The 25,800-nt window shown below is 49.8% G+C and overlaps 1 protein-coding gene across 4 annotated transcripts in view; it reads right to left on the reverse strand.

Annotated features, from left to right (window-relative positions):
• CECR2 (CECR2 histone acetyl-lysine reader) overlaps window positions 1–1,850 on the reverse strand; it is a 162,581-nt gene extending 160,731 nt beyond the window's left edge. For all 4 annotated transcript variants that reach the window (XM_082350487.1, XM_082350486.1, XM_082350485.1 and 1 more), the window contains exon 1: window positions 1,568–1,850. In XM_082350487.1, coding sequence (XP_082206613.1) covers window positions 1,568–1,693 — 126 coding nt within the window. In that variant the 5' untranslated portion in view covers window positions 1,694–1,850. The remainder of the gene's footprint in view (window positions 1–1,567) is intronic.
• Between the last annotated feature and the right edge of the window lie 23,950 nt (window positions 1,851–25,800).

Here is a 25,800-nt window from a genome sequence, read left to right on the forward strand (position 1 = left end):
TTAGATTAAAAAAAAAAAATCACTTAAGCAAAATAAAAATAAATTTATTTACTTATACTTAGAGAATCAAAATTGATCATGTTCTCACTGAGTTCTGCACTCAACGGAGTCAAATTTGCTAGAAGCCTAAAAATTACTTTAAAATTTTTAATTTCTGACAATTACTGAAAACTTTGTTATTAAACTTTGCATTCATCAAAACACATGTGAAAAGGATTACACAAGGACTGCAGAGGTAAAAGTCACTATCCTTAGGTATCCATCTAGGGAACAACATCTCCAAATTATAAACAGATACGGATAATTACCAAAATACGTACACGTTGGATTCCAAATATTCATTCGTGTTGTATACACTTCAAATAGCACACATTTTAACTACAACCACCACCAAAAAAGTGTCACTTCCAAGAAATACTGGGCTCCGAAGAGAACACAAGCATCTCAAGTGGCCCTGATTATTCACCTGTAACAACGATTTTTCATTTCTGTTATACACACAGATTGGACCTCTCAGATCAGGTTACACTGCCTTTAGGAATTCAAGCTGCTAATACTTAGAAACCACAGGTTCATTACTTAGAACATAAAACGTTATTTATAGATTACTCGACTTCTGTAACAACTTCGGGCAAGATTACTTCTATTTTTCCGTCAGCAAAATCGGAATACATGGATTTTTGCAAGATGAAATTTTTCCACAGTATTTTTAGACTGGGTTCTTAAACTCTAAACCCGTAATTCAGCAGCACCTCAGTCCTATTACGTTTCAGGGAGAAAATGGGGCAGGGGCAAGTTTAGCGGCACCACCACGGCATTGTCACCACAACACCTCCCACCGCAGCCACCATTTTGAGCAGCAGAATTAAAGTGCTGAGGATTTTCACCAACTAAAAGGAAACACGGGGTCCTCGGGACGGCTGGGGCACAAGTCCTGACGCTCGGCATTCCCTAATCTGTCGTTTCTCCTCCTCAGTCGGCGGGAGCCATCGTCCCGCTCACGTTTTTAGAAAAAGCCGTGCTCGTCCGAGTCACGTCCCAACTTTGAAAACGGCGTGCGGCGCCGGGCCCCCCGCACCCGGAGGCCGCCGCATTGTTGCCGCCCGCCCGCGCGCACCCTCCGCCGCCGGGCGCGCCTCCCTCGAGCGGCGGACCCACCGCCCCGCTCGCCCGCCCGGCCGCGCCGGTGCCGCACCTTTGTCCGGGGCCGCGGCACCGGCCGGCCGCGCGCGCTCGACCCCAGGCGGCCGGGGGAGGGGTCGGGGCGCCGGCCAGGGGCGCCCGCCCGCTGCCCGGCCCCACAAAGCCCGCCGTCCGCTCCCCCGGCCGCCCGGCCCCGCGCCGCGCTCGCAGGGACGCCGCCGGGAGTAACGGCCCAACTTTCCCCGCCGCCCGGTCCCCTCAGCCCGGACCCCGACCCCCGCCCTCCCGGGCCGCCCTGGGGCGCTCCCCGCCCTCAGCCCCCCACTCAGCCCCTCAGACTCAGCCCCTCAGAGGTCCCCGCGCGCCCCCGCCGCCCCGAAGCCCACCCGGGTTCTGACCCCCGACCCCGGCCCGGCCCGCGCACCTCAATCTCGAAGTCCGGCAGGCGGAACGCCGTGCGGAAGAGCGAGCAGAAGTGCGCGATGGCCGGCACTTCCCACCACGAGCGCAGCTCGCCCAGCCCGGCCGCGCCGCCCTCCTCGGGGCGCATCTCCGGCCGCGCCGCCGCCTCCGCGCCCGCCGCCCGCCCGCTCCCGGCGCCGCTCCGGCCGAGCTACCGAGGCGGCTGCCCCGGGCCCATCGCGCGGCGGCCCGGCCGCCCAGCCCGCACAATGTCGCCGCGGCCCGCGGGGAACAGATGGGCCGGGGGCGGGCGGGGGCGGGGCTTCGGCACAACAACAACCCCGCCCCCGCCCCCGCCCGCCGCCCGCGGGCCGCGCACGGGCGGGGGAGGGGCGCCCGAGGGCCGGGAGGAGGGGCCGCGGGCGAGCACCGCCCCCCGCCCCCGCCGGGCCCCGCCCCCACGTGGCTGGGGGTCGCGCCCCTCGGAAGCTGGCGGGCTGGAGGCGCCTCGTGGGGCTGCGCGCACGTGGGGCTGGGGCGGCGGTTGAGGGGGAAGGGGGAAGGGCGAGGGGGAAAGGGGAAGGTGGGAGGACAAGGGGGCGGACCCCGCACCCGGGCAGAGCCCACGGGCCGCCTGCCCCCCGCCCCCGCCCGGCCGGCTGAGACCACGCCTGAAGGTGCACGTGCGACGCCCGGGGGCGCGCGGGGCGCTGCGGGCGCGTCCTGCCGGCCCGGGGGGCACCGGGCTCCCGCGCTCCCGTCCCGGCCCCGGCTCGGCCGCTCGGGGATCCACGCGGGGACCTTAGGGCGCGGAACCCGCGCGGTGGCCGCACTCAGCTGGGGCGTTGTGGAGTGCGCCTCCGGATAATTCTCTCCCTCACTTTATTCCCGTCATTTTGGTAACCTGTTCTGTTTTTATAAGGCAGCATTAAAAGAAAAATCTTAAAATGTGTATCTAACTGTATCTTTCATGAAAGAAAATACTTCATCCAACACTGGCTCACTCTGCCTCCCCCCCGCCCCCTGCCCCAAGCTTACGCAGTTCTGCTCTTCTATTACCTGGAACTATTGGCTGGTTTAAAATTCACCTTCAGATTCTACCGTGTGTTTTAATCTTTGACCAAAATGAGCCCATATCTAAACGCCCCCAGGAGCAGAGGCTGCATTTTTGTGTGTTGAACGAGCGGCTCCTAGGCAGATGCCCTGTTGACAGCTGAGGTGTGGGAAGGGTGACACACCTGAATTAGACGTTTTCAGGACTTTCTTCCCCTGTCCGTCTTCATTTCCCCACGGGTCAGCCTGACTTGCACACCTTTCCCTCTCTTTTGTGTAAGCTTCCTGCTTCCCTTCACGTTTGTTTCTAATCCATTACCTCCTGCCTCTGCTTCCCCCCTTTTCCCGGATCTCCTTCCGGCTCCTCCCTCTGCCCTTCATCCTTGTCCTCCTTCCCTGCCTCTCCGTGGTCCGGCCGCCAGCCTGGTAGTCGCAGCGCCTAGGCCACCACATAGCAGGAAGCAGAAAGGTGACAAGACTGGGTTACTCTCCCCACACCACGGCCCGGTCCTGGAATCCAGCCAGACTGTCCTGGAGCCGGGGAGCCCTGGTGGTGGCCGAGGGCCCCTCCTCAGCACCCTCGCCCCCAGGCTGCCTTCTTCATCTGAGGGTTGCCTCGGCGTCCACATGGGCGGGCCTCTTTCTTTCTCTCCTTCTCTAGCTCTGGTCCACTGTGCTCTGACCGGGCCAGAGCCGGTCCTGGCCCTCCAGCCCAGAGGTCTTCTGTATCTCCTCGGGGTTCCCTGCGCTGGGGCTCCAGCTAGAGCCTCGCGTTTGCACCCACCCCTCCCTCCTGCTCTGTTGGAACCGATACCCTGAACCCTTCAACGTTTGCCCCACCTTTCCCCCGCGCGGCTTCCGCCTAACCTCCTGGGACATGGATCCCTAACCCTGTGCCTCCCCAGACACCGGTCTCCTCCCTTCTCCCGCGGACTCCGAGGGCTGCCTCCCACGCCTTTTCCAGCCCCGCCCACTCCTCACCCTCCAAACACCAGTTGTATCCTATCCTGTTCCCAGAAGACACAGCTCATACTTTCTTTCCCTTTCTCTCTGTTTGTGAGCCAGCGCTGTTGATCTCAGATGACATTGGAAGAATCTCAGATGACCTTGGAAGTGCCAAAAGAAATTCTCTTCCAGATTCCCCGCCACCTTCAGTTCCATATCATCTTCCAATTAAATGTTTCCCCTTAAAAACACACACAATACTTAGTTTGGCTAACCTGTTTCGCTTATTAATTAATGTGACAAAAAAATTTGTGTTTCTCTTTGCAAAATATGCAGTAATTTCAGCTATTATGGGATTTTTATAGGTTCCTGGAGGATGATCTAGGAAACTAACCACCGTTTTCTAACACCATTTCTTTGGGAAATACAAATTCTATAAGATCAGCTAAAAACAATTATTTGAACCTTGGAAGGGGTGTGACAAAAGTGTGGTTTCTTCCATAAGCCCCGCTAACCAGGACTAGAATTCAAATCTAACTGTTCATCCAGGCGGATTACACTGCTTCTCTCTCCTACTCAAGTTGCCCTTCCTACCCCTTTGCCTGACCACGCTGACGTGGGTGCTCCTCGTTTCAGCCCAGGAACCCAGCTGGAGCTGGAGTGACACAGAACCATTATTCTCTCACTTAAGTTGTCTGCACACCTGAAGTCCAGGCACCTCACAAAGTCTTAGCACACCCTCACACACAGCCTCCTGTCTCAGTAGAGAGCTGCCTTCCATAGTGTACCTATTCCCACAGAGGGCTGTAAGTCAGGCTAATTTTAACATTTTAGAAATTGTGGAAAGTGAGTTATATTAGTAGCCAGGAAATTTGGCTGTCTCTTAGAAAAGGCTTAATCTCTCATGTATGTATTTCACCTGCGAGGAGGGGCTGAACTAATGGTCCCTGAGCCCTATAGCTTTCACCTTTAAAGTAGAGCCAGATTAACATTCTAAAATTTAAATTTAATCATGTCACTCACCTGCTCAAAACTCTATGACTCTCCCTTGAGCGTGAAAGTCCATTCAAGTCTTACTAAAGCCACAGTTTGGCTCCCACCTGCCTCCCCAGCCTCACCTGCGATCCCCACCCCCACCTCATCCAACCAGTGACTCCTTCCCTCCTGCCAAACTGGTTCACTCGCCTGCCAGGATCTTCCTGCTCCTCCCTTTTGATCCCGCCCTTTCAATTGCCTGCAAAGACAACTCAACCTCTCCAATCATGACCCACTCAAAACTCACCTCCTCCGTATGGCTTCCCTGAAACACCCTAGCTTGGGGGTATCTCTCCAGGTACTCTGACTCAAGAAACCATAGTTCGTATGATTCACTTATCAACCACCTCCTTGGGTCATCTTTCTGTTACTTAATTGAAGTGCCACTTCAATCTTTTACTGTAGTTGGGGAAGTCTTCTCAACCAGATTAGACTTGGGGGCGCACGGGTGGAATCCTCCCTAATACACAGCAATTAAATGATGAATTTGATTATTTAATGATGACATAAAACCATAAGAAATTCAGAACTCCTTTAAATGCCTGGTGTCGACTTGCTTACCTTCCTTCATTCCTTCCTCTGCCTTTCAGCTTTCTCCCTCCTGGACCTCATTCAGGCAGTCTCAAAGGTCATGCCTTTCTCCATACAGTCGTATTGTCAGGGGATTGACTTCAAGACCCCCTCGGATAACAAAAGTCACCGAAGTCCCTTTTATAAAATGGTGTAGTGGGGTCAGCCCCGTATCCGTGGTTCCGCGTTCGCGGATTCAACCAAGTGCAGAAGAATCCATCCTCAGCTTAGCTTTTCTCCTGAGCTCCAGGGTCATTTCCCCCATATGCCAATTGGATGTTTCCCATCACCTTAAACTCAACATGTTAAAAGGAAGGAGGAAAACTAGCTCTGAATTTTTCTCCTCAAGTCACGCACCCTTTATTTATTTGGCTGCGCGGGGTCTCAGTTGTGTCATGCGGAATCTAGTTCCTTGCCCAGGGGTCAAACGCTGGGCCCCCTACGTTGGGAGCATGGAGCCTTAACCTCTGGACCACCAGGGAAGTCCCCCCACTTCTTTTTGACACCCCCCCCGTCTCCACCCCAACCTGGGTCCTTTCATCTCCCTATTTGAGAAGCCTCCTAACGGTTCTCTTTCCTCTGGTTTCTCCCCAACCTCCTCTGTCTCGCCAGCATAGCTGGATTTATCTTCTTAGAACTGCTTCAGTTCCAAGAAGGTAAATTTAATGTTTTCTTAAACCCAGTATACCCACAATATTATAATTTCAACACGTGTTATCAGTATTAAAAATATCCATGAGAGGTACTTCTCTGGCGGTCCAGTGGTTAAGACTCTGCCCTGCCAATGCAGCGGGTGCGGGTTCGATCCCTGGTTGGGGAGCTAAGATCCCCGCATGCCTCTCAGCATGGCCAGAAGATTAAAAAAAAAAAAAAAAAAGAGTGAAGGAAAAATTGGGACTTCCCTGGTGGTCCCAATGGACCACCCAATGGAGCTTCCCTTGCTCCACACTCCCAGTGCAGGGGGACTGGGTTCAATCCCTGGTCAGAGAACTAGATCCCACATGGCACGACTAAGACCCGGTGCAGCCAAATAAATAAATAAATATTTTTTTTAAAATATCAGTGAGATACTCTACATGCATTTTTCTTCATACCAGATTTTTTGGAATCTGGTGTGTATTTTACATTTAAATGCGCATCTCAGTTAGGACCAGCCGTGTCTCGGTGCTCCATTGGGCACTTGTGGCTTGTGGATGCTGTGTTGGGCAGACAGGTCTGCGGTTACCCACGTGCCCAGGACTCCCCAACCACTATGAACCTCTGGATCACCAGCCTCGGCGGGTCCACACCCTCCCTCTGCCTGCACCTCCAGGCAGGTGTCCCTGAACACTCTGGCCTACGGCAGCATTTTCCAACCTACGTCTTTCATGTATGCTTGGTTTCACCAAGAAAAATCCCAGCTCTTCCCTAGGGAACAGCCCATGGACTGTCCTCCTTAGAGCAGGCTACAAATAATTGGTCGTAAATAAGTGTTTGTGATATAAACATATGTGTGTGTTACTAATATGTTCACAGGAAACACTAGTTACTCTCTGAACATATTTTTTTAGGATGTAGCATTTTTTAAATTGAGATATAGTTGATGTACAATATTATATAAGTCACAGGTGTACAACATAATGGTTCACAATTTTTTTTATAATCGTAATGTGTAATCTTTTTTTAATATTTATTTATTATTTGTATATTTATTTGGCCACGCCGGGTCTTAGTTGCGGCATGAGGGATCTAGTTCCCCAACCAGGGATCGAAGCCAGGCCCCCTGCATTGGGAGTGTGGAGTCTTACCCACTGGACCACCAGGGAAGTCCCCTGGTTCACAATTTTTAACGGTTATACTCCATTTATAGTTATTATAAAGTATTGGCTATATTCCCTATGCTGTACAATATATCCCTGTAGTTTATTTATAACATATGTTGTTAACCATAAAGAAGGTCTGTAGTGGAAGATTATAATTTTTAAAGTGTCAGTGTGGTTGCTATTACTGTGTTATCTAGTTAACCACCTAATTTTATGATTACTTTCAAGCGTTTCATATAAACTTGACTTTCTATTTCCACTTCATTTCTCTGCTTTATAGTGATTTCTATACAATTTTTTGAGATTCTTTTCCCCAGTGCTGATTTTTCCCTTTCATTGTGTTAGGCTTTTGGTTTCTGGCAACTATCATAATATTATCAAGTTCGTGTCACATGACACCAAGCTAAGTACTGTACAAATGAATTCACACAGGTAAATGTTCATCATTTTCAGCTGAAGGCCAGCAACACTGCCCTGGTATAGAGGGCAGCTCGGCAGTGAGTGAACAAAAGGTGTTACAGAGAGATTAGATAAAATGTCACTTTCCCTGTCACTGGTGCTTATCTTAGGTCCCCTTCCTCTACCAGCAGCCATCCAGCTTCTGCCCCGACTCTCCTTCCCAGCTGCCCTGGAGCCTGTGGTTCCCACATTCTGTTCCCTTCACCTTCCGTGGGAAGCTTGTCAGTTTTGAATATTCTGCAAGCAAGTTTCAGAAGTGAGGACCCAAAAGGAGGGGCTGGCCACTGGATGGGGAAGAAGGTGACAGAGGCAACAGGAGAGAGTTGACTGGGAGAGGACGTGGCAGAAAGTTTAATTTTTTTAAAAAAAAAAGTTTAAATTAAAAAAAAAAAATCTCTACAGGGATTCACAGCGCATAGAGAATGGGTCAGAAATTCTTTGGCTGACCATGCTGCGCTCTGTGTAAATGTCCCTCCATTTCCAGAGGCTCCTCCAGTTAACTACCCTTCCTAAAAGCCAGACTGAAGTGGAAACCATGCTCAAAGCAACGTGGGTCCCCTTTTTACCTGTGCACACCTTTCCCCAAGCTCCTTAGCGTGGGCCCTGTTCCCGGGACCGTGGTGCCTGCACAGCAGCTGCCAGGCTGCCTGAGACCAGGGCCGCGTGAGCCACTCTCTTTATTTTTGACCTTAAGGCTGGTAATCTGTTACCGCCAGGAAACCGCAGCGTCAGGCTGGAAACCCTCCGACCCGCCGGGAAGCCTCCACGCAGCGCAGCCCTGAGGAGGGGAGAGGCTGCCACCTCCGGAGGATGACTTCTGTCTGCTCCGGCTGCATCCTAGCAAACGCCGTTCTAACACCACATGCAGCCGTTAAGGAGATTATTGCAAATGTTAGCTAACCTGGTTCTCAACAGGGGAGACTGAAAGGGGCGCGGGCGGGAGTCCTTTCTACCATGGGCCCCTCTTTGATTTAGGACTCAGAACCTCGCCCGATTTTACTGCCCGCTGAAACACTTCCTCGGCTGTCTTCTAGGAACAGTGTCTAAGAATCTTGTTGCCTCCGGGCTGCTCAGTCCGTGTTTATGCTGTTCTGTTCTGAAATTCCTTTCCGAATTCCTGGCGTGTCCATCTCTGGCCTATCTTATTGTGGCATCTCCCCTTGTTCTTGACACCAGGTCAAATAGCTTTGTAGCATCTCAATTCTCCCAGCCATTCAGAAGCTGGTGAATCTTAATGAGTTCTTCCCTTAATCTCTTTTCAAAGGGACTACAATCCTTAATTTCTTTAAATTTCCTTTTTAATTATTTTAGCTCCTTGTGTCATCCCTTTGGCCTCAAACCTTCCCTACTCAGTTTAAAGGTCACATTATTTTGGTTGACAAAGTGCCCAGGGTTGTGTACATCTGGCCTCAAACTCCTTAGCCGGCCCGGTGTTGTCTCTCCAATTTGATCCATTCGACACAGAAACATGTGTTTAGGTAGAAAACTCAGTCTCTGGCCTCAAGGAGTTTCTAATGCAATTGATAAGATTATCTGTGTGGTATGGCGCCTAAGTGTGCTGTATAATATGAAAGTTATAAAGGACTCTAAGAAGTCATCCAGTCCATCTTCTCCTTTCGGAGAAGAGTTCAGAGTGGAATGTATCTAGCGTGAGCTGGAGCATTTGGGGAGCTGCATGAGGAAGGTGTATCTTGAAGTGGTGAGAAACACAGCTGGCTGTCTTCATTCACAGCTTAAAATCTATTTCTTTTTTTTTTTTAATAAATTTATTTATTTATTTTTGGTTGTGTTGGGTCTTTGTTGCTGTGTGCGGGCTTTCTCTAGTTGTGGAAAGCGGGGGCTACTCTTCGTTGCGGTGCACGGGCTTCTCATTGCGGTGGCTTCTCTCATTGTGGAGCACAGGCTCTAGGTGCGCAGGCTTCAGAGTTGTGGCACATGGGCTCAGTAGTTGTGGCTCACGGGCTCTAGAGCACAGGCTCAGTAGTTGTGGCACACGGGCTTAGTTGCTCCGCGGCATGTGGGATCTTCCTGGACCAGGGCTCGAACCCGTGTCCCCTGCATTGGCAGGCGGATTCTTAACCACTGCACCACCAGGGAAGCTCTCATTTCATTATTTTTAAACCTGTTCAACCCCAAAGTGATGCACTTCCTTAAAAACATGAACTTCCCGATTTATCTGGACAGGTCCCAAGTGAGTTATTTTCTCTGTTGATTTATATTTTGTGCCCAGATGTTTGAGATGGAGGTGGGGAGGACTGTAAGATAGATAGATAGATAGATAGATAGATAGATAGATAGATATCTGATATATGTGTATTACATTAGAACAAATATCATCTTCTTGAGCATGGGGAGCTCTGTCTTCCCCTGGTCTCTCATTGGGTACCAGGCATCTACTTAGTGCTTCATTGGTTTGACTGTTGAATATCACTTCAGGCTGCAAAGTTGGGCACAGAAAATTGAACAAGCTGAGGGGTGTCCTATAATAGCAGTGAAATCTCCCTCTAACAGGGTATGCATGAGCCCATTCATTTATTTATTTGGTTGCACCGGGTCTTAGTTGCGGCCGGCGGGCTCCTTAGTGACGGCTGGCGGGCTCCTTAGTTGAGGCTTGCTGGCTCCTTAGTTGCAGCACGTGGGCTCCTTAGTTGTGGCATACGAACTCTTAGTTGTGGCATGCATGTGGGATCTAGTTCCCTGACCAGGGATCAAACCCGGGCCCCATGCATTGGGAGCGTGGAGTCTTAACCATTGTGCCACCTGGGAAGTCCCTAATTATTTATTTTTATTAATTTTTATTGGAGTATAGTTGCTTTACAATGTTGTGTTAGTTTCTACTGTACAGCAAGGTGAATCAGCTATATGTATACATATAGCCCCTCTTTTTTGGATTTCCTTCCCATTTAGGTCACCACAGAGCATTGAGTAGAGTTCCCTGAGCCATACAGTAGGTTCTCATTAGTTATCTATTTTATACATAGTATCAATAGTGTATATATGTCAATCCCAATCTCCCAATTCATCCCACCCACCCATTCATTTAATTTATACAGTGTATTTTGAGTACCCATCATCACCTTCAATAACAAGGTGCAAAGTGAAAGGGTGAAGAGTGTCTTAGTTGCCATCACTGTAAAAACCATTTACTGGTGTGCTCTGGATTTCTTTTCTTTTTTTTTTTTTAAATTTAATTAATTTACTTATTTATTTTTGGCTGCACTGGGTCTTTGCTGCGCGCGGGCTTTCTCTAGTTGCAGCGAGCTGGGGCTACTCTTCATTGCAGTGCGTGAGCTTCTCATTGCGGTGGCTTCTCGTTGCAGAGCATGGGCTCTAGGCACGCGGGCTTCAGTAGTTGTGGCACGCAGGCCCAGTAGTTGTGGCTCGCAGGCTCTAGAGCGCAGGCTCAGTAGTTGTGGCACACAGGCTTAGTTGCTCCGTGGCATGTGGCATCTTCCCAGACCAGGGCTTGAACCCGTGTCCCCTGCATTGGCAGGCGGATTCTTAACCACTGTGCCACCAGGGAAGTCCTGGATTTCTTTTTTTTAAGCTTTATTTTTATTTTTATTTTTTTTAACATCTTTATTGGAGTATAATTGCTTTACAATGGTGTGTTAGTTTCTGCTTTATAACAAAGTGAATCAGCTATACATATACATATATCCCCATATCTCTTCCCTCTCGCGTCTCCTTCCCTCCCACCCACCCTACCTATCCCACCCCTCTAGGTGGTCACAAAGCACCGAGCTGATCTCCCTGTGCTATGCGGCTGCTTCCCACTAGCTATCGATTTTACTGGATTTCTTGATCTGAGTGGTTTTTTTTTTTTTTTGACTGCATTGGGTCTTTGCTGCTGCGTGCAGGCTCTCTCTAGTTGCAGCTAGTGGGGGCCACTCTTCACTGAGGTGCGCGGGCTTCTCATTGTGGTGGCTTCTCTTGTTGCGGAGCACGGGCTCTAGGTGCGTGGGCTTCAGTAGTTGTGGCACACGGGCTTAGTTGCTTTGTGGCATGTGGGATCTTCCCAGACCAAGGATTGAACCCATGTCCCCTGCATTGGCAGGCGGACTCCCAGCCACTGCACAACCAGGGAAGTCCCTGAGTGTATTTTTAAAAGAGGAATATGGAAATTAGCTTCCCTTGCTTATTACCTTTATTTTTTAGGAATAAAGAGTAAACATGTATACAGTCTAGAGTAACCTTCAACAATTACAATAAATGCTGTTCATTTTATTACAAGGTCAGATTATTACTTGTTTAAGCTAACCTCATTCTTGTACCAAAAAAAAGAAAGAAAAGAAAACCAAATTTCTAGTTTTCTTGAATAAAACTGTGAGATTAACATGGTTTCCTAATCTGACTGCTCCAGGCCCTCAGTCAATGAAATGTTTATTGAGCAGCTACTATGTTCTAAGCACGGTTGTAAGAGTTGAGAACCTAGAACTGCCTAGAGCTTCAAATCTACTATGTTTATGGTTTCATTACTTTTTAAATTCACAAGCCTCCCCAGTCACCTGCCTCACTAGGAAGCAGAGCTTGTGACGTTGTTGCCTTTGTTTGGCTGAAAGTCTGAAGGGAATGGGAACTCCAGGGGGAGAGGCCCCATCATAACCACCATATGGTGTAGATTCGGAGGTGATTGCACTGCTAGGTTTAGTCACGCCAAAGAACGAGACATACCTGGTAAAACATAGACCTTGCAGAAACTGGCTTTACTTCTATCCTATGCCACCAAAACACTAGCTAATACGATGGCCTCAAAAAACATTCTAATCTAAAGGCACATTTCTGCTAGTAAACAACAGGAGTTAGCAAGCTTCCCAGTTAATGCAGAAAAGACAGATCTCCTGGCACAGTTGTTACAGCTGAGGTTAGGAACTCGGAAGGCATCTCTAACCATTCTGGGTCCATGCGACACGCCCATTGGAAACCCAAATCCCAACCAGGCTTTCTAGCTAAAGGCTGGGTGGTCAACTGTGAAAATCAAATCGACATCAGCAATCCCTTTGCAGGGCCACGAGTGTCTGTCTGCACCCCAGACCCCGTCACACGGGGCACAGTGCTGCATTTCTCATTGGCAGTTCTGACTGAGGCTAGAATGGGGGCGACACACCATCTGAGGCTACTGGGGGCCGCTGGTGGGATGGGGAGTGGTGGGCAGTGGTCGGGAGGAGCGAAGGAATTGGACACAAATGAGAAACACTGCTGTTACTCGGTTAGGACTGGAGCCCGGTGGCTGGGCAGGTGACAGGTGTGTCCTGCCCGCTCGTGTGGAACGGTGACGGCTTAGTCTCGGTATCTGCACGACTCCCGTTCTTTCTTCATGTGCACAAGCTCTTCTGTTCTAACAGGTAGGAAGGAACCTCGTGCACCTGCCGTCTGGGGCGTCGGCACAGGTGGGCCTCAGCCTGCAGGTTGCAGTCACTTTGAATGGCAGCTGCTCTGGCTGCTTCCTATGGGAACCGTGCGAATGACACCAAGGGACACGTCCTCGGCGGCTTTCGATCCCCGTGATTCTGTTTGAGATGGAAGGACGGTTCCCACCCGCTGGCAATTTTGCCGATCCAGGCGGGGTATGGACCCTCCCGCTGCTCTTTCGGGCCCCACTGCACCGCCACCTGAAACGAGGGCTCCGCCTGGATTGTTGGTGAGGAGTCGAGGGGAGCAGAGGTGGACGAGCTGGGGCTGCGTGCCTTCCTCTCTACACTGTCATCGCCAAGGTGCTCAGACCCTGCTTCATGGAACTTTGTAACTATGAATCTAGAGCCCAGGGCTGTGCCCGGAGCAGAAAAAGCCTTCAGCACGGGACTCTGCTTCTGTTTGGTTTGGTTCAGCTCCCACATTGGCAGCGCTCTAGATGCTGGGACATGTTGTGACAGAAAATAACGTGGAGGGAGAACAGTGTCGTTAAATCATCACAGTCAAGGTATTAGTGAGACAATGACCGTCGCTGTACGAAGGGGGTCAGCAAGATGGGTCGTGAAAGGAACGAGAGTGAGAAATGCATCCTGGACTCGCGGTCCAGAGATGCCCCAAAGGCCTCTGGGTCCCCCTCCCTCCCTGAGCAGTGTCACGCCTTCCCTGGTCACTTTCCGTTTACGGGATGGGGTGTCACTACATCATCAGCCAGACTGCTCCAGGTTTTATTGATTGAAGTTATTCAGGGACTTCCCTGGCGGCACAGTGGTTAAGAACCTGCCTGCCAATGCAGGGGACACGGGTTCGCTCCCTGGTCCGGGAAGATCCCACATGCCGTGGAGCCACTAAGCCCATGTGCCACAACTACTGAGCCTGCACTCTAGAGCCCGCAAGCCACAACTACTGAAGCCTGTGTGCCTAGAGCCCGTGCTCCGCAACAAGAGAAGCCACCACAATGAGAAGGCCGTGCACCGCAACAAAGAGTAGCCCCCACTCGCCGCAACTAGAGAAAGCCCGCGCGCAGCAATGAAGACCCAACCCAGCCAAACATTAAAAAAAAAAAAAAAAAAAAATTCCAGGACTTAAAAAGTTCTGGGAAAAAAAAAAAAGAAAGAAATTATTCAAAGAAGTGCTATCTACGTCTCCATGACTGTCTCTCAATGATTCTTAATTTAAGAGCAAGATGAAATTGTATCACTTTCTCTTCTAACAGTCCCCTGAAGATTCTAGTCATCGCCATGCTGAGTTCTCTGTTCTCTGAGTAAATACGCCCAGTTCATTTAGCCAGTATTTATTCACTTATTTATTGTATTTATTTTTATTTTATTTTTTTGGCCTCACCAAGCAGCTTGCGGAGTCTCAGTTCCCCGACCACAGATTAAACCCGGGCCCTGGGAGTGAAAGTGCGGAGTCCTAACCACGGGACCGCCAGGGAAGTCCCTGTTCATTCGTTTATTTAGAGCAGGACCCAGACGTAGATCCTTCATTTCGTAGTCCCAGGATCTAGAGCGCTGCCCGGTGTGGGAGCTGAACCAAACCAAACAGAAGCAGAGTCCCGTGCTGAAGGCCTTTTGTGCTCCGGGCACAGCCCTGGGCTCTAGATTCGCAGTTACAAAGTTCCATGAACCAGGGTCTGAGCACCTTGGCGATGACAGTGTAGAGAGAAGGCAAACAGACACATTGAGGGGCTCGGTTTTCAGTGCTGGTGCGACGTGGTGTGGAGCGCAGACAAAGAATGTCCAAACTGGAGTGGACCCAGCGAGGTCCCTCCCGACGAGGAGGTGCTCTCGGAGCCTGAAAGGTGAGAGGAGGCTGGAGCAGCGCCCGGGCTGTGGGGGAAGGAGGCTGGAGGCTGGAGGCCGCCCGGAGCCCGGGCAGCGGGGAGGCTTTGTGCTAAAGCATCTGGAGAAGCCACGGAGAGGTTTTGAGCGAGAGCATGACATAAACTGATTTTAGAAAACCGGCAGACGTGTGGAGGTGGTTTTGAGGAAGCAGAGGGAGCACACAGCCTGACGTCACCAAGACCAAGTCCAGGCACCCAGCCGGGTGCAGCGCAGGGTGTGGAGCGGGCAGCGGGCAGCGGGCAGCGCCGCGAGGCTAGCACCTGTGCGCTCGGAGACAGATGTCCGAGCCGACGGGACGGCCTCCAGTGAGGACGGTCACTTTCGAGGGAAACTTGACACGGGCTGCGTCCACATGGTGACCTCGAGGCCCTGTGGGCGTTCGGGGGTCACCGGGCAGGCAGAGCGCTCTTGGGGCGCCATTGGCTTGAGACTTTGGGATGGCTCCCTGGGCGGGGTGCGTACGAGCGGAAGGGAGGGCTCAGGATGGAGCAGTGGTCCTTCCCTCCCTCCTTGCTCACGGGATACGGACGTAAGTCTTCTTAGAGTCGTGTTGAAGCTCTTTGCCGTGGTTCTTCTTGGGACTGTACATAAAAAACACGTGGAAACAGAAGTGGCCTCACCAGTGCACAGAACAGTGGTGCCGTGTCCCTGGATCTGACAAGCACGTTTATATTGTGACGACCAGGACAGCGGTGGCTTCTGGGCAGCTCGTCACACTGCTGGTTACGTTGAGCTACTGGACACCAAAACCTCCAAACTTTTACATAAACTGTGAGGCCAAATCCTCCAACGATTTCTCTGGAATCGATTTTTGGAAGCTGATCACCCAATTCCCCATTTACCTGCTGGAAGATGACCCCCTCAGGTTGCACTACACAGGCCTCTGCTGCTGGCAGACAAAGCTGCCACGCGTATCGTGCAGACACTGAGGAAGTTTCAGAAAAGCGTTTTAAACTAGGACCTAGAGGAAGAGGCTGATGAGATTGCTGTATCGTTGCTGCTAGAGAAAAAATCATGTTAAATGTGCTAATTGGCTCCCCCAAGACAATTATGATTCTTCAGCCTCATCTGCTTAGAATCCTTTCCTGAGACCCTGGTTAGGGTCCTTTCCTACCCCTCCCGTGGCTGTGCTACCTGCCCCCACTCACCCCAGACCTCAGTCCAGACCCGGGCTGGCCCTCCCTCTCTCCATCGGCTGACCCCTCAGCTACTGCTGAGAGCAGAGGCCCAGCGGTCACCTCCCTGACTGCTCTTCCCCTGACCTTGAATTTGGTTTGCATCCTCCTCTGTTCCTCCTCCCGGCTCTGCTGTGCTGGCCTCCCCACCCCCAACCGTCCCCACCCCGTGCTTCTGAGTTCATCCCTCTCATTGTCTTCAAAGCAGGATCTGATCCTGTCCCTCTCCTCACCTCTCCTCCGCCTGGAATCGCACCCCTATGGCTTTCCTTGCCTCCGGGCCCTTCCTGCCAGGCCACCGTCCCACTGGGTTTCCAAGGATCTGGTCCTGTCATTTCCCTGCTTCAGGACGTTTCCTGCCTCCCCACTGCCTGCAGGATAAAGTCCAAATTCTTAAGCGCTGCTCACAAGGTTCTGTATAGGGCTTCCCTGGTGGCACAGTGTTTGAGAATCTGCCTGCCAATGCAGGGGACACGGGTTCGAGCCCTGGTCTGGGAAGATCCCACATGCCGCGGAGCAACTGGGCCCGTGAGCCACAACTACTGAGCCTACGCGTCTGGAGCCTGTGCTCCGCAACAAGAGAGGCCGTGACAGTCAGAGGCCCGCGCACCGCGATGAAGAGTGGCCCCTGCTCGCCGCAACTAGAGAAAGCCCTCGCACAGAAACGAAGACCCAGCACAGTCAAAAATAATAAAATAAATAAATTTTTTAAAAAAAGTCTTTAAAAAACAAAACAAAACAAAACAAGGTTCTCTATAAGTGGATGTCAACCTACCTGTCTAGACTCTCACCTGTTTCAACAACACAGCCCTGACACCCGCCTGCCGCTGTGTGTCCTGGAATCCTCTTCTGCTTCTACACTCTGTGAAACTGTGTTCCGCCTTCAAGACCCGTCTTACAGCTGGCATCTTTGTGCTTCCTCCCGATCGATCCTCTCCCTGCGGTGGACGCCTCCGTTAGGTGTGCGTATTCACTGCCCCGAAGCACTGTCATAATTGACGGCCCTCTGGTGCTTCGATGGAACCTGATGCCGCATGAACAAAGGGGTGCCTGCGTGCATATCTGTCTTTCGCTCAGCTAACCCGCCAGCTAGTGTTTCTGAAGCATCTGTTATGTGCTCATTGCGTGCAGGGCACTGTGGAGTTGTCAAAAGCCTTTCAATTTTTTTTGTTTAATACAATAAAAAATTTTTTTTGAGTGCTGTTATTTGCTGTGAGAATACCAAAGAAGTAAAAGGCATGGCTTCTAATCTTGAGAGACATTCAACCGGACCTCACTGGCGGGCCAGGAGTTAAGACTCTACACTTCCACTGCAGGGGGCAAGGGTTCCATCCCTGGTTGGGGAACTAAGATCCCACATGCCACGTGGTGTGGCCAATATATATATATGTATATATATACGTATATATATATGTATATATATATATAAAAGAAGCAGGAAGTAAGCAGGAGACTGCTGTTAAAAAAAAGTTTCAACCTTCATAGGGAGATGCAACTTTGTTCCATGAAACACATGTAAATAATACCAGCAAATTCCTCTTAAAGTAGAAAGTGGGAGAGAAATGGCCACAGACTAAGAGCTGGGGGTTTTGGTTCTTCCTGCTCTACCACTTATGAGCTGTGTAACCTTGGGTGGGTCATGCCATTATCTGGCTGAATCTGTTTCTTCATTTGGTGGAATTAATGCTTTGATTTCTTTGATGGCTAAGGCTCCTTTCAGCTCTTTGACTCTGTGTCTCAGTGCCATGAATACGTGGAAGGCAGCAGTGATTGTAGCTTAGGACTGTTGAGGAAAGCTCAGGGTGAAGGTGAAACCCTAGCTGAACTTGAACCGTGGGTGAGATCAGGATAGCCAGAGAGAAGGCAGAAAGGCTGTGCAGATAAACACCCGGACAGGCCGGGCAGGTTGGCAGCGTGCTTGGGAGGAGGATGGACCAGGCTCCCTGTGGCAGAAGGAAACAGCAGGGGAGGCAGCCTCAGGCCAGGAAGGACTTAGGAGAGAAGCCCTGGAGTCGGTGAGGCTATTTTAGGATACTTGCAAAAGGCAGGACGGAGGTGATAGGGTCCAAGATGAGCTTTGCAGCAGTGGGAAGGCAGAGCCACGGTCAAAGGGAAGCTTCAAAGATAGAATTAGGACGCCGGCTGGGCTCTCCAGTCTGCAGGAAAGGGTGAGTCAAAGACACCATTTAGGTTTTAGAGCAGAGAGAGTGAATAAACCAGCTTCTGACAGGGTCCAACGCCTCTCGGAGAGCCTGGGCCTCCCAGCAGCCTGTGGAGATTAGGGCCAGGGCAGTCCTGGACCTCCTACACACCACACTCCCGCGGGCTTTCACTGAGAACAGCCTAAACTCAATTTTTCTTTTTTAGTAAGAATGTTTAGTGTGCTTTGAAGTCCTTTTTTTTTCTTTTTAATATTTATTTATTTAGCTGTGCTGGGTCTTAGTTGCAGCACGCGGGATCTTTAGTTGCGGCATATGAGCTCTTAGTTGCAGCATGCATGCAGGACCTAGTTCCCTGACCAGGGATCGAACCTGAGCCCCCTGCGTTGGGAGTGCGGAGTCTTAACCGCTGGGCCACCGGGGAAGTTCCCCAAGTTTTATCTTTCTTTAATCAAGAAACTCATACATTTTCCTCCCGTCTCCTGAAAAATTAAAAGTCTATTAAATCAGCGGTGTCCAAATTTAAAGATCGGGAGGAATATGAATACTGGTTTTATGTATATATAAAACCAGACTGTATTAAAATGACATTCCAAACATTGTTTCCTTCAGGAAGGGGATCTGGGTGGCTCGCAGATAGAGGTAAAAGGAAGAAATGTGATTTATTCCAAATAAACTACCTAAAACAAAAAGTCTTAAACTATTACAGCACACTGAAGGGAGATATTTTGTTGGTTTCTTATAGTTATCAATCAACATGTATTCACTCTTCAACTAACACCTGTACTCCTGTCAAAAACCATGTTATGAAAAGAAAGCTGAAGTTCCCTACCTTCAGGGAGCTGGTCTAGGAGAGGGAAACAGAAGCAAACCAGTTCTTCTGTGACTGTGTGGTCCTGGTCCCAGCAGGGTTAGGAATTCAGGAGAATAAAACAAAGGACTCTTCACAGAGGGTTAGACTAGGTTAAGGGGACGACCAGGGACACGGAGGCACCGAGGACCTGGCAGGAGTAGAGCCCTTCCCCCAGCCAGGGTGGCAAAGGGTCGGGGGGCCCAGAGGGACAGAGCCAGGGAGGAGGCCCCTGTCAGAGGGACAGTCCTAGAAAAACAGCCAGAGCTGCGCTGCCAGGGCAGGGGGTGGTGGCAGCGGAGAGACTCTCCCGGCTCTGTCCCTGCCTCGGGTCCCCCGGTGGTGCAGCCGAGCGGCCGGGCCCAAGCAGCCAACCAGCCGGTGAGGGCCCGAGTGACAAGGTGTGTGGGGTCAGCCTCTGGGGTCGCTTACAGGACGAGGAAGAGGTGTTGGCAGGGGCTCGGTCATGTCCTATCCTCTCACGGCGGGATCGGGGACTGGGGCGTGGGAGACGCAGGCTCAGGGCCCAGTGGAGAGAGACGGGGCGGCCCAGACCTCGCGCGAACAGGGCGAGAACAGGGCGCGGAGCTGGACACAGGACGCCCCAGTGTCTGTCTGTCTTCAGGGGGAAGGGAAGTGCTGGGAGCCCTCAGATCCCACGATTCTGGTCAGAAACCCACCATTTTAGAGACTTTTGGCCTAGATTCAGCAATAGCTTGGCTGACTTAGGTTGAGTGGTGTTTATCAGACACACATACTTTGCGTATTACTATTTTCGTATCTCAGTGAAGGGTGAAACAAGTAATCAAAATGGAAAAACGGGCCATAAGACATCAGTCCTCTTTTCTGAAGGAGCAAAGCAAAATTATGTGGTTTTAGATGATTTTAAAAATAGATTATGGGGACTTCCCTGGTGGCGAAGTGGTTAAGAATCCACCTGCCAATGCAGGGGACACGGATTCGAGCCCTGGTCCGGGAAGATCCCACATGCCGCGGAACAACTAAGCCCATGCGCCACAACTACTGAGCCTGCGCTCTAGAGCCCACGAGCCACAACTACTGGAGCCCGTGCGCCTGGAGCCCGTGCTCCACAACAAGAGAAGCCACCGCAATGAGAAGCCCACGCACCGCAACGAAGAGTAGCCCCCACTCACCACAACTAGAGAAAGCCTGCACACAGCAACGAAGACCCAACGCAGCCCAAAATAAATAAATTAATTAATTAAAAGAAAAAAGAACAGATCGCTCTACACCAGTAGATTTCTAATATAGACACACACACACACACAGACACACACACACCCAGTGCTTACAACCCAAGGGTAACACTCGTGTCATGCAAAGCTGGGCCTGCCTCATGTCCCTTATGCTAGAAAGGCAGTGAGGTGGGGCTCCCCCCACACCACCTGTTACATAAAATAAAGGTGGAAGATGCCAGAAACTTCCGGAGAGTCAACGTGAAACTGGGGCAGGCATGATTTGGGAGGAAAGGAAGTGGGACCTCACTGTCAGCACGAGGCTCAGCTGTCACCGAGTATGACCCTCCCCCTGACAAGCCAGCTCACGTTTGGGCTGAGCGGCCCTGATGCTGCGTCGACAGCACAGGGAGACAGGCAGCCCCCCTTTGCTCACGGTTTGCAGGAGGCGCCCCTGTTCCCTCCCACCTCACCCTTTACCTCTTACTGGAGCCAGAGCCAAAAGGGAAGGATAGAGTTTCAGTTCAACTGATTTTCTGTTCCCGTGGGACTCAGAAGCACAGACTGAAACCCAGCCTCTGGTCCCCAGGGAACCACCACGGTAAGATTTAAGAATTAGAACAGAACTGAAGTTACTGTGAAGAATTTGAAGATGTCTTTCAGTGAGTGCATGGCTGGGACTGACAGACCAGGAACAATGTGGTCCAGCTCGGTTCAACTCAATTTAATTCTCCTCAAAAGACATAAAAGCACCTACTACGTGTTAGGAACTGTGTGTCTCAGATATGGGCACTGGCCTCTGACAGCCTGAAAGTCAGGAGAAGACAGATAGGAAATTCAAATGAAATGTGAAGGTTCTCGGCGAGCATGGCGGGGTCTCCAGAGATGAGTCTAGTGAGTTATCCTAGGTGCCGCAGGAGGTGAAGGGGGGAGGAGCCCTCAGCCCTTCTGGCCGGTCTGGGTTTTCTTAGAATCACCCAGGAGATCAGGCCCCACCCCGGCGGCCCTCCCCTCTGTAAGGGCTCAGCCCACAAGGTGTGAAGGCAGGACCCCAGGGGCCTTTACCAAACAGGAAATGGCTTGTGAGTGAGTTAACCATTGTCAGCTTGAGCCCAGGGCTGTCTATTGAGTCCTTATGTCTGAGTTTCCCTTGTTTATTTTCCTGTTGGCTTCCCTTAATTTTTAGGAAAGTTCCTTTGGCAAATTCCCACTAGGCCCCAACTGTGTCAGGAGGGAAAGGAAGAGGAGTTGGTATTTTTCCACACTTGGGCCAGAGGGAAATGACAGATAACAGGGAGGCCAGGCCCTCGCTGGAAACCAGACTCAGCACCACTGGCCCAGCTCCGCGGGGGCACCAGCCGAGAGAGGGTCACCATCCGGACGGGGACTGGACGCTCCGTGATGGATGAGGTGCGGCCTCTGCAGGGGGGGATGGAGGCCCCCGTGGCCGCCTCGGTGGGTCCAGCCCCTAGTGCAGGGCAGTGAGGCCGAGTCCAGCGTCACTCGGTTATTTGATTAAGGAGGTAGAGCTTGGGAAGTAGAACTAACGACACCAGTCCTTTAAATACTCTTTAGTCGGTAATTGATTTCATTTATTCCCTGCGTCTAAAAAAGCGCTATGACAGACTTGTTCCTGAAAGAGTTGTGTGAGAGTCAGTCGTGTTTTAAACACTTGAGAGAAAAACAGATGCTTAAAATGTAAAGAAATGCTGCAATTATTGCTTGGATGAGGATAATCACCACTTAAAACTTTCTTCCTTTACACTTTTCTACTTTCCAAATTATTCACAGTCAGCATACGTGACTTTTACACTATGGAAATATTATTTGTAAACTCAAATAAGTAAAAAAATAGCTCTCTCTTTTTTTCAGTGTTCTACTTTTCTAATTTTTTAATATAAGCATGTATTATTTTTAGAGTAAAATGTTTTAAAAATCACCCCAAACTTAAGTGTTTTATAAATTTGAATTTGTAAGGGTGAATTAAGGGTTACACGTGTATTAGATGTCCCTGCACATCACCTGGTTGTGTCTGTATATCCTTAATACTCAAAGTTGACGCTGTCAGTAGGTACCATCCAGATGTGTGAGTGGGGCTAGGGAAGCCTGACCGTCACTTTGAGGCCAGGAACCAGTCAAGACTGGCTGCCCTTTGGGTCCGGGGTTCAGCCCGCATCCATACCAGGGGCCGTGTGCAGCCCAGCCTCCCCCCTCTGTGCCCCTGCTGCCCTCACTGCTCCTGTACAGACCCTGGCCGATGCCTAAATTGCGTGGACGGCTCCCTCCACCTGCCGCCCATTCACCGCACAGCAGCTGCACGTGTGTCCCCTTAGCCACGCTCCCCGAGCTTGCTCAGCAGTGGAATTGCCGAAGTCTCGCTCCTGTGCAGGCGAAGCAGGTGTGTCTGTGCACCTTTCTTGTTGGTGAGGTGAGTCTGACTTAAGGACCAAGTTGCTGAGACCATTGAGGAAATAGAATTGAGGCCCAGGCATGGCAGAGTCAGACAGACATGCAGCCCAGTGAACCCAGGCCTTTAACAGGCTGTGAAGTTACAGGTCAGCTGACGCCTGAGGGCTGCACCAGCCAGCTCCCAAGAGGCAGCGTGGTCCTGCCTCTCTGTGTTCCCGGCTTACAGGGACTTAAGTTGGGCGACTGTTTTTCCCATCTGGGTTGCTTGCTTACTAATGTCCTTGGCTCTGTGGAGGCTTTTCCTGACATATCTCATCATGTCTCCATGTGTTGTTGTTTTTTTTTAAGAAATTCACGTTCTTTTTATTTATTTATTTATTTATTTATTTATTTATGGCTGTGTTGGGTCTTCGTTTCTGTGCGAGGGCTCTCTCTAGTTGCGGCAAGCGGGGGCCACTCTTCATCGCGGTGCGCGGGCCTCTCACCATCGCGGCCTCTCTTGTTGCGGAGCACAGGCTCCAGACGCGCAGGCTCAGTAATTGTGGCTCACGGGCCCAGTTGTTCCGTGGCATGTGGGATCTTCCCAGACCAGGGCTCGAACCCGTGTCCCCTGCATTGGCAGGCGGATTCTCAACCACTGCGCCACCAGGGAAGCCCTCCATGTGTTATTGTTTGTCTGGCCTGCCTTTTCAAAATGGATTGCCACTGTCTGATGATCAGACTCTGAAAGCCCAGCGAGGAGGTGGCTAGAACGAAGAGTGGTTTGGGGAAAAAACAACAAAACGGGAACTCAGATGCCAGGATTGTTGGCCCAATGTTCCCCCAGTACTTTATTATGAAAAATTTCAAACACATAGAAAAGTCGAACGAATTGTACAGTGAACATGTATATACCTGCCACCTGTATATTACTCTACAATTAATGTTTTGTTCTGTTTGCTTTATCAGTTATCTACCCATCCATCCAGCCATCTAGACCTATAGCACATGATCTTATTTTCTGATACACTTCAGACATCAGTCCATCTCGCCTCTAAACACTTGGACGTGCATACTGATAACTAGAGTTCAGTAGTCGTTTATGGTTCCTTTTATTTAGGTAACATTTACATACGGTGTAAATAAAATAAACACATTTACATACAGTGTTCTATCCAGTGAGCTTTGACAAAGGCTTACACCTCTGTAACCCAACCTTCTGTCAAGATACTGGCTGCGACCTTCATCCCACAAAGTTCCCTCCTACCCACTGCAGTCGATCCGAATGCCCACTCTCCCAGAAGCAACTGCTAGTATGATATTTTCACCATGGATGTTTTACCTGTTCTAGTACCTTATCTAAATGGAATCGGACTGTATGTATTTTTTTGGTGGAAGGCTTCTTTCATTCAGCAAGTGTTTTTGAGTCTCATCTATGTTGCTACATCTTTGTTCTTTTTTATTACTGACTAGAACCCCACTGTTTGAATACACTACAATGTGTATGCTCATTCTCCTGCTTATCGAGACTCAGGTGGTCCCCAGTCTGGGGTCATCGTGAAGAAAGCTGCTGTGAACCTTGTGGCACAAGTCTTTGGGGACGCGTGCGTTCATTTCTGTTGGGATTATAGGAGAGGTGTTTGTTTAGTTTCAAAAGAAACCGTTACAACTTTTCCCCATGTAATTGCACCATGTCACACTCCCACTAACAGGGTTTGAAAGTTCAAGTTGCTCCGTGTCCTTGCCAACATTTACTGTTGTCAGTCTTTCTAATTTGATGGGCATACAGTGGTATTGCATTGTGGTTTTAATTTGTGTTTCTCTAATGACGAATGATTTCGAGCACATTTTCCTGTGTCTTTTATATATCTTTCTCTGTGAATTGTTCCTTCAAATATTTTGTCCAGGGCTTCCCTGGTGGCGCAGTGGTTGAGAATCTGCCTGCCAATGCAGGGGACACGGGTTCGAGCCCTGGTCTGGGAAGATCCCACATGCCGTGGAGCAGCTAGGCCCGTGAGCCACAACTACTGAGCCTGCGCATCTGGAGCCTGTGCTCCGCAACAAGAGAGGCCGCGACAGTGAAAGGCCCGCGCACCACGATGAAGACTGACCCCTGCTCGCCGCAACTAGAGAAAGCCCTCCACAGAAACGAAGACCCAGCACAGCCATAAATAAATACATAAATAAATAAATTTATAAAAAATATATACATATTTTGTCCAGTTTTTAATTGGGTTTTTTGTTTTTTATTGAGTTATAGGCATTTTAAAGATGTTCTGGATACAAATCCTTTGTCATATATATAATGTAAAAATATATACATATCTTTATTATATTTTTAAACATCTTATTTTGAAATAATTTCAGACTTCCAAAATATTGCAAAAATGGCACTGAGAATTCCTGTATACCCTTCACCTGTTGTCCCCACATGTTCCAAGTTTACCCTACTTGCTTTATCAGTTATTCTCTCTACATATACATACATATATGTGCATATTCATGTATAAACAGATGGACAGATATATTTTTTTTCTCATATGTTTGTGAGTAAATTGCAGGCATGATGTCTTTTTAACCTTTAAATTCTTCATCGTAGGGACTTCTCTGGTGGTCCAGTGGGTAAGACTCTGTGCTCCCAATGCAGGGGGCCCGGGTTTGGTCCCTGGTGGGATAACTAGATCTCACACGCATGCCACAACTAAACATGCTACAATGAAGATCCCATGTGCCACAACTAAGACCCGGCGCAGCCAAAATAAATAAATAAATAAATATTTTTAAAAAATAAATAGATTCTTCAGTGTATATTTGCTTTAAAAAAAAGTACATTCTGTATGTATGAACAGTATTATTATCAAATTTAGGAATTAATGGTATAATACTATTATCTAAACTTTGACCTCATTCAAATTTCATCAATCATCCCATTACTATCCTTTATTTGATCCAGGATTCTCTCTAGGGTCACATAGTCTCCTGTAATCTGGAACAGTTTCTCAGTATTCATCTTATATAACTGTGAAAGTTTTGAAGAGTATGAGACAGATATTTTACGGAATTTCCCTCGTTTTGAGTTTGATGTTTCCTCACGACCAGATTGAGGTTACGCATCTTGTGGGCGCCCCACACTGCCTGCCACGGCCTCCCACCAGGAGGTGAGTGAGTGGCGTTGGTTGTCTCATTACTGATGCTGTTAACTTTGCTCATTTAGGTAAGATAGAATCTGCCCGATTTCTCCAGTGCAAAGTTACTATTTTCCCCTCTGTAACTAATAGTCATGTATTAGATATATGTTTGCAGATATTTTCTCAGTCTGTGGCTTGCTTATTCTTTTCTTAGCACTATCTTTTGATAAGTAGAAGTT

Source organism: Balaenoptera borealis (genome assembly GCF_965194805.1).
Source record: "Balaenoptera borealis genome assembly, chromosome: 13".
Taxonomy (NCBI): domain Eukaryota; kingdom Metazoa; phylum Chordata; class Mammalia; order Artiodactyla; family Balaenopteridae; genus Balaenoptera; species Balaenoptera borealis.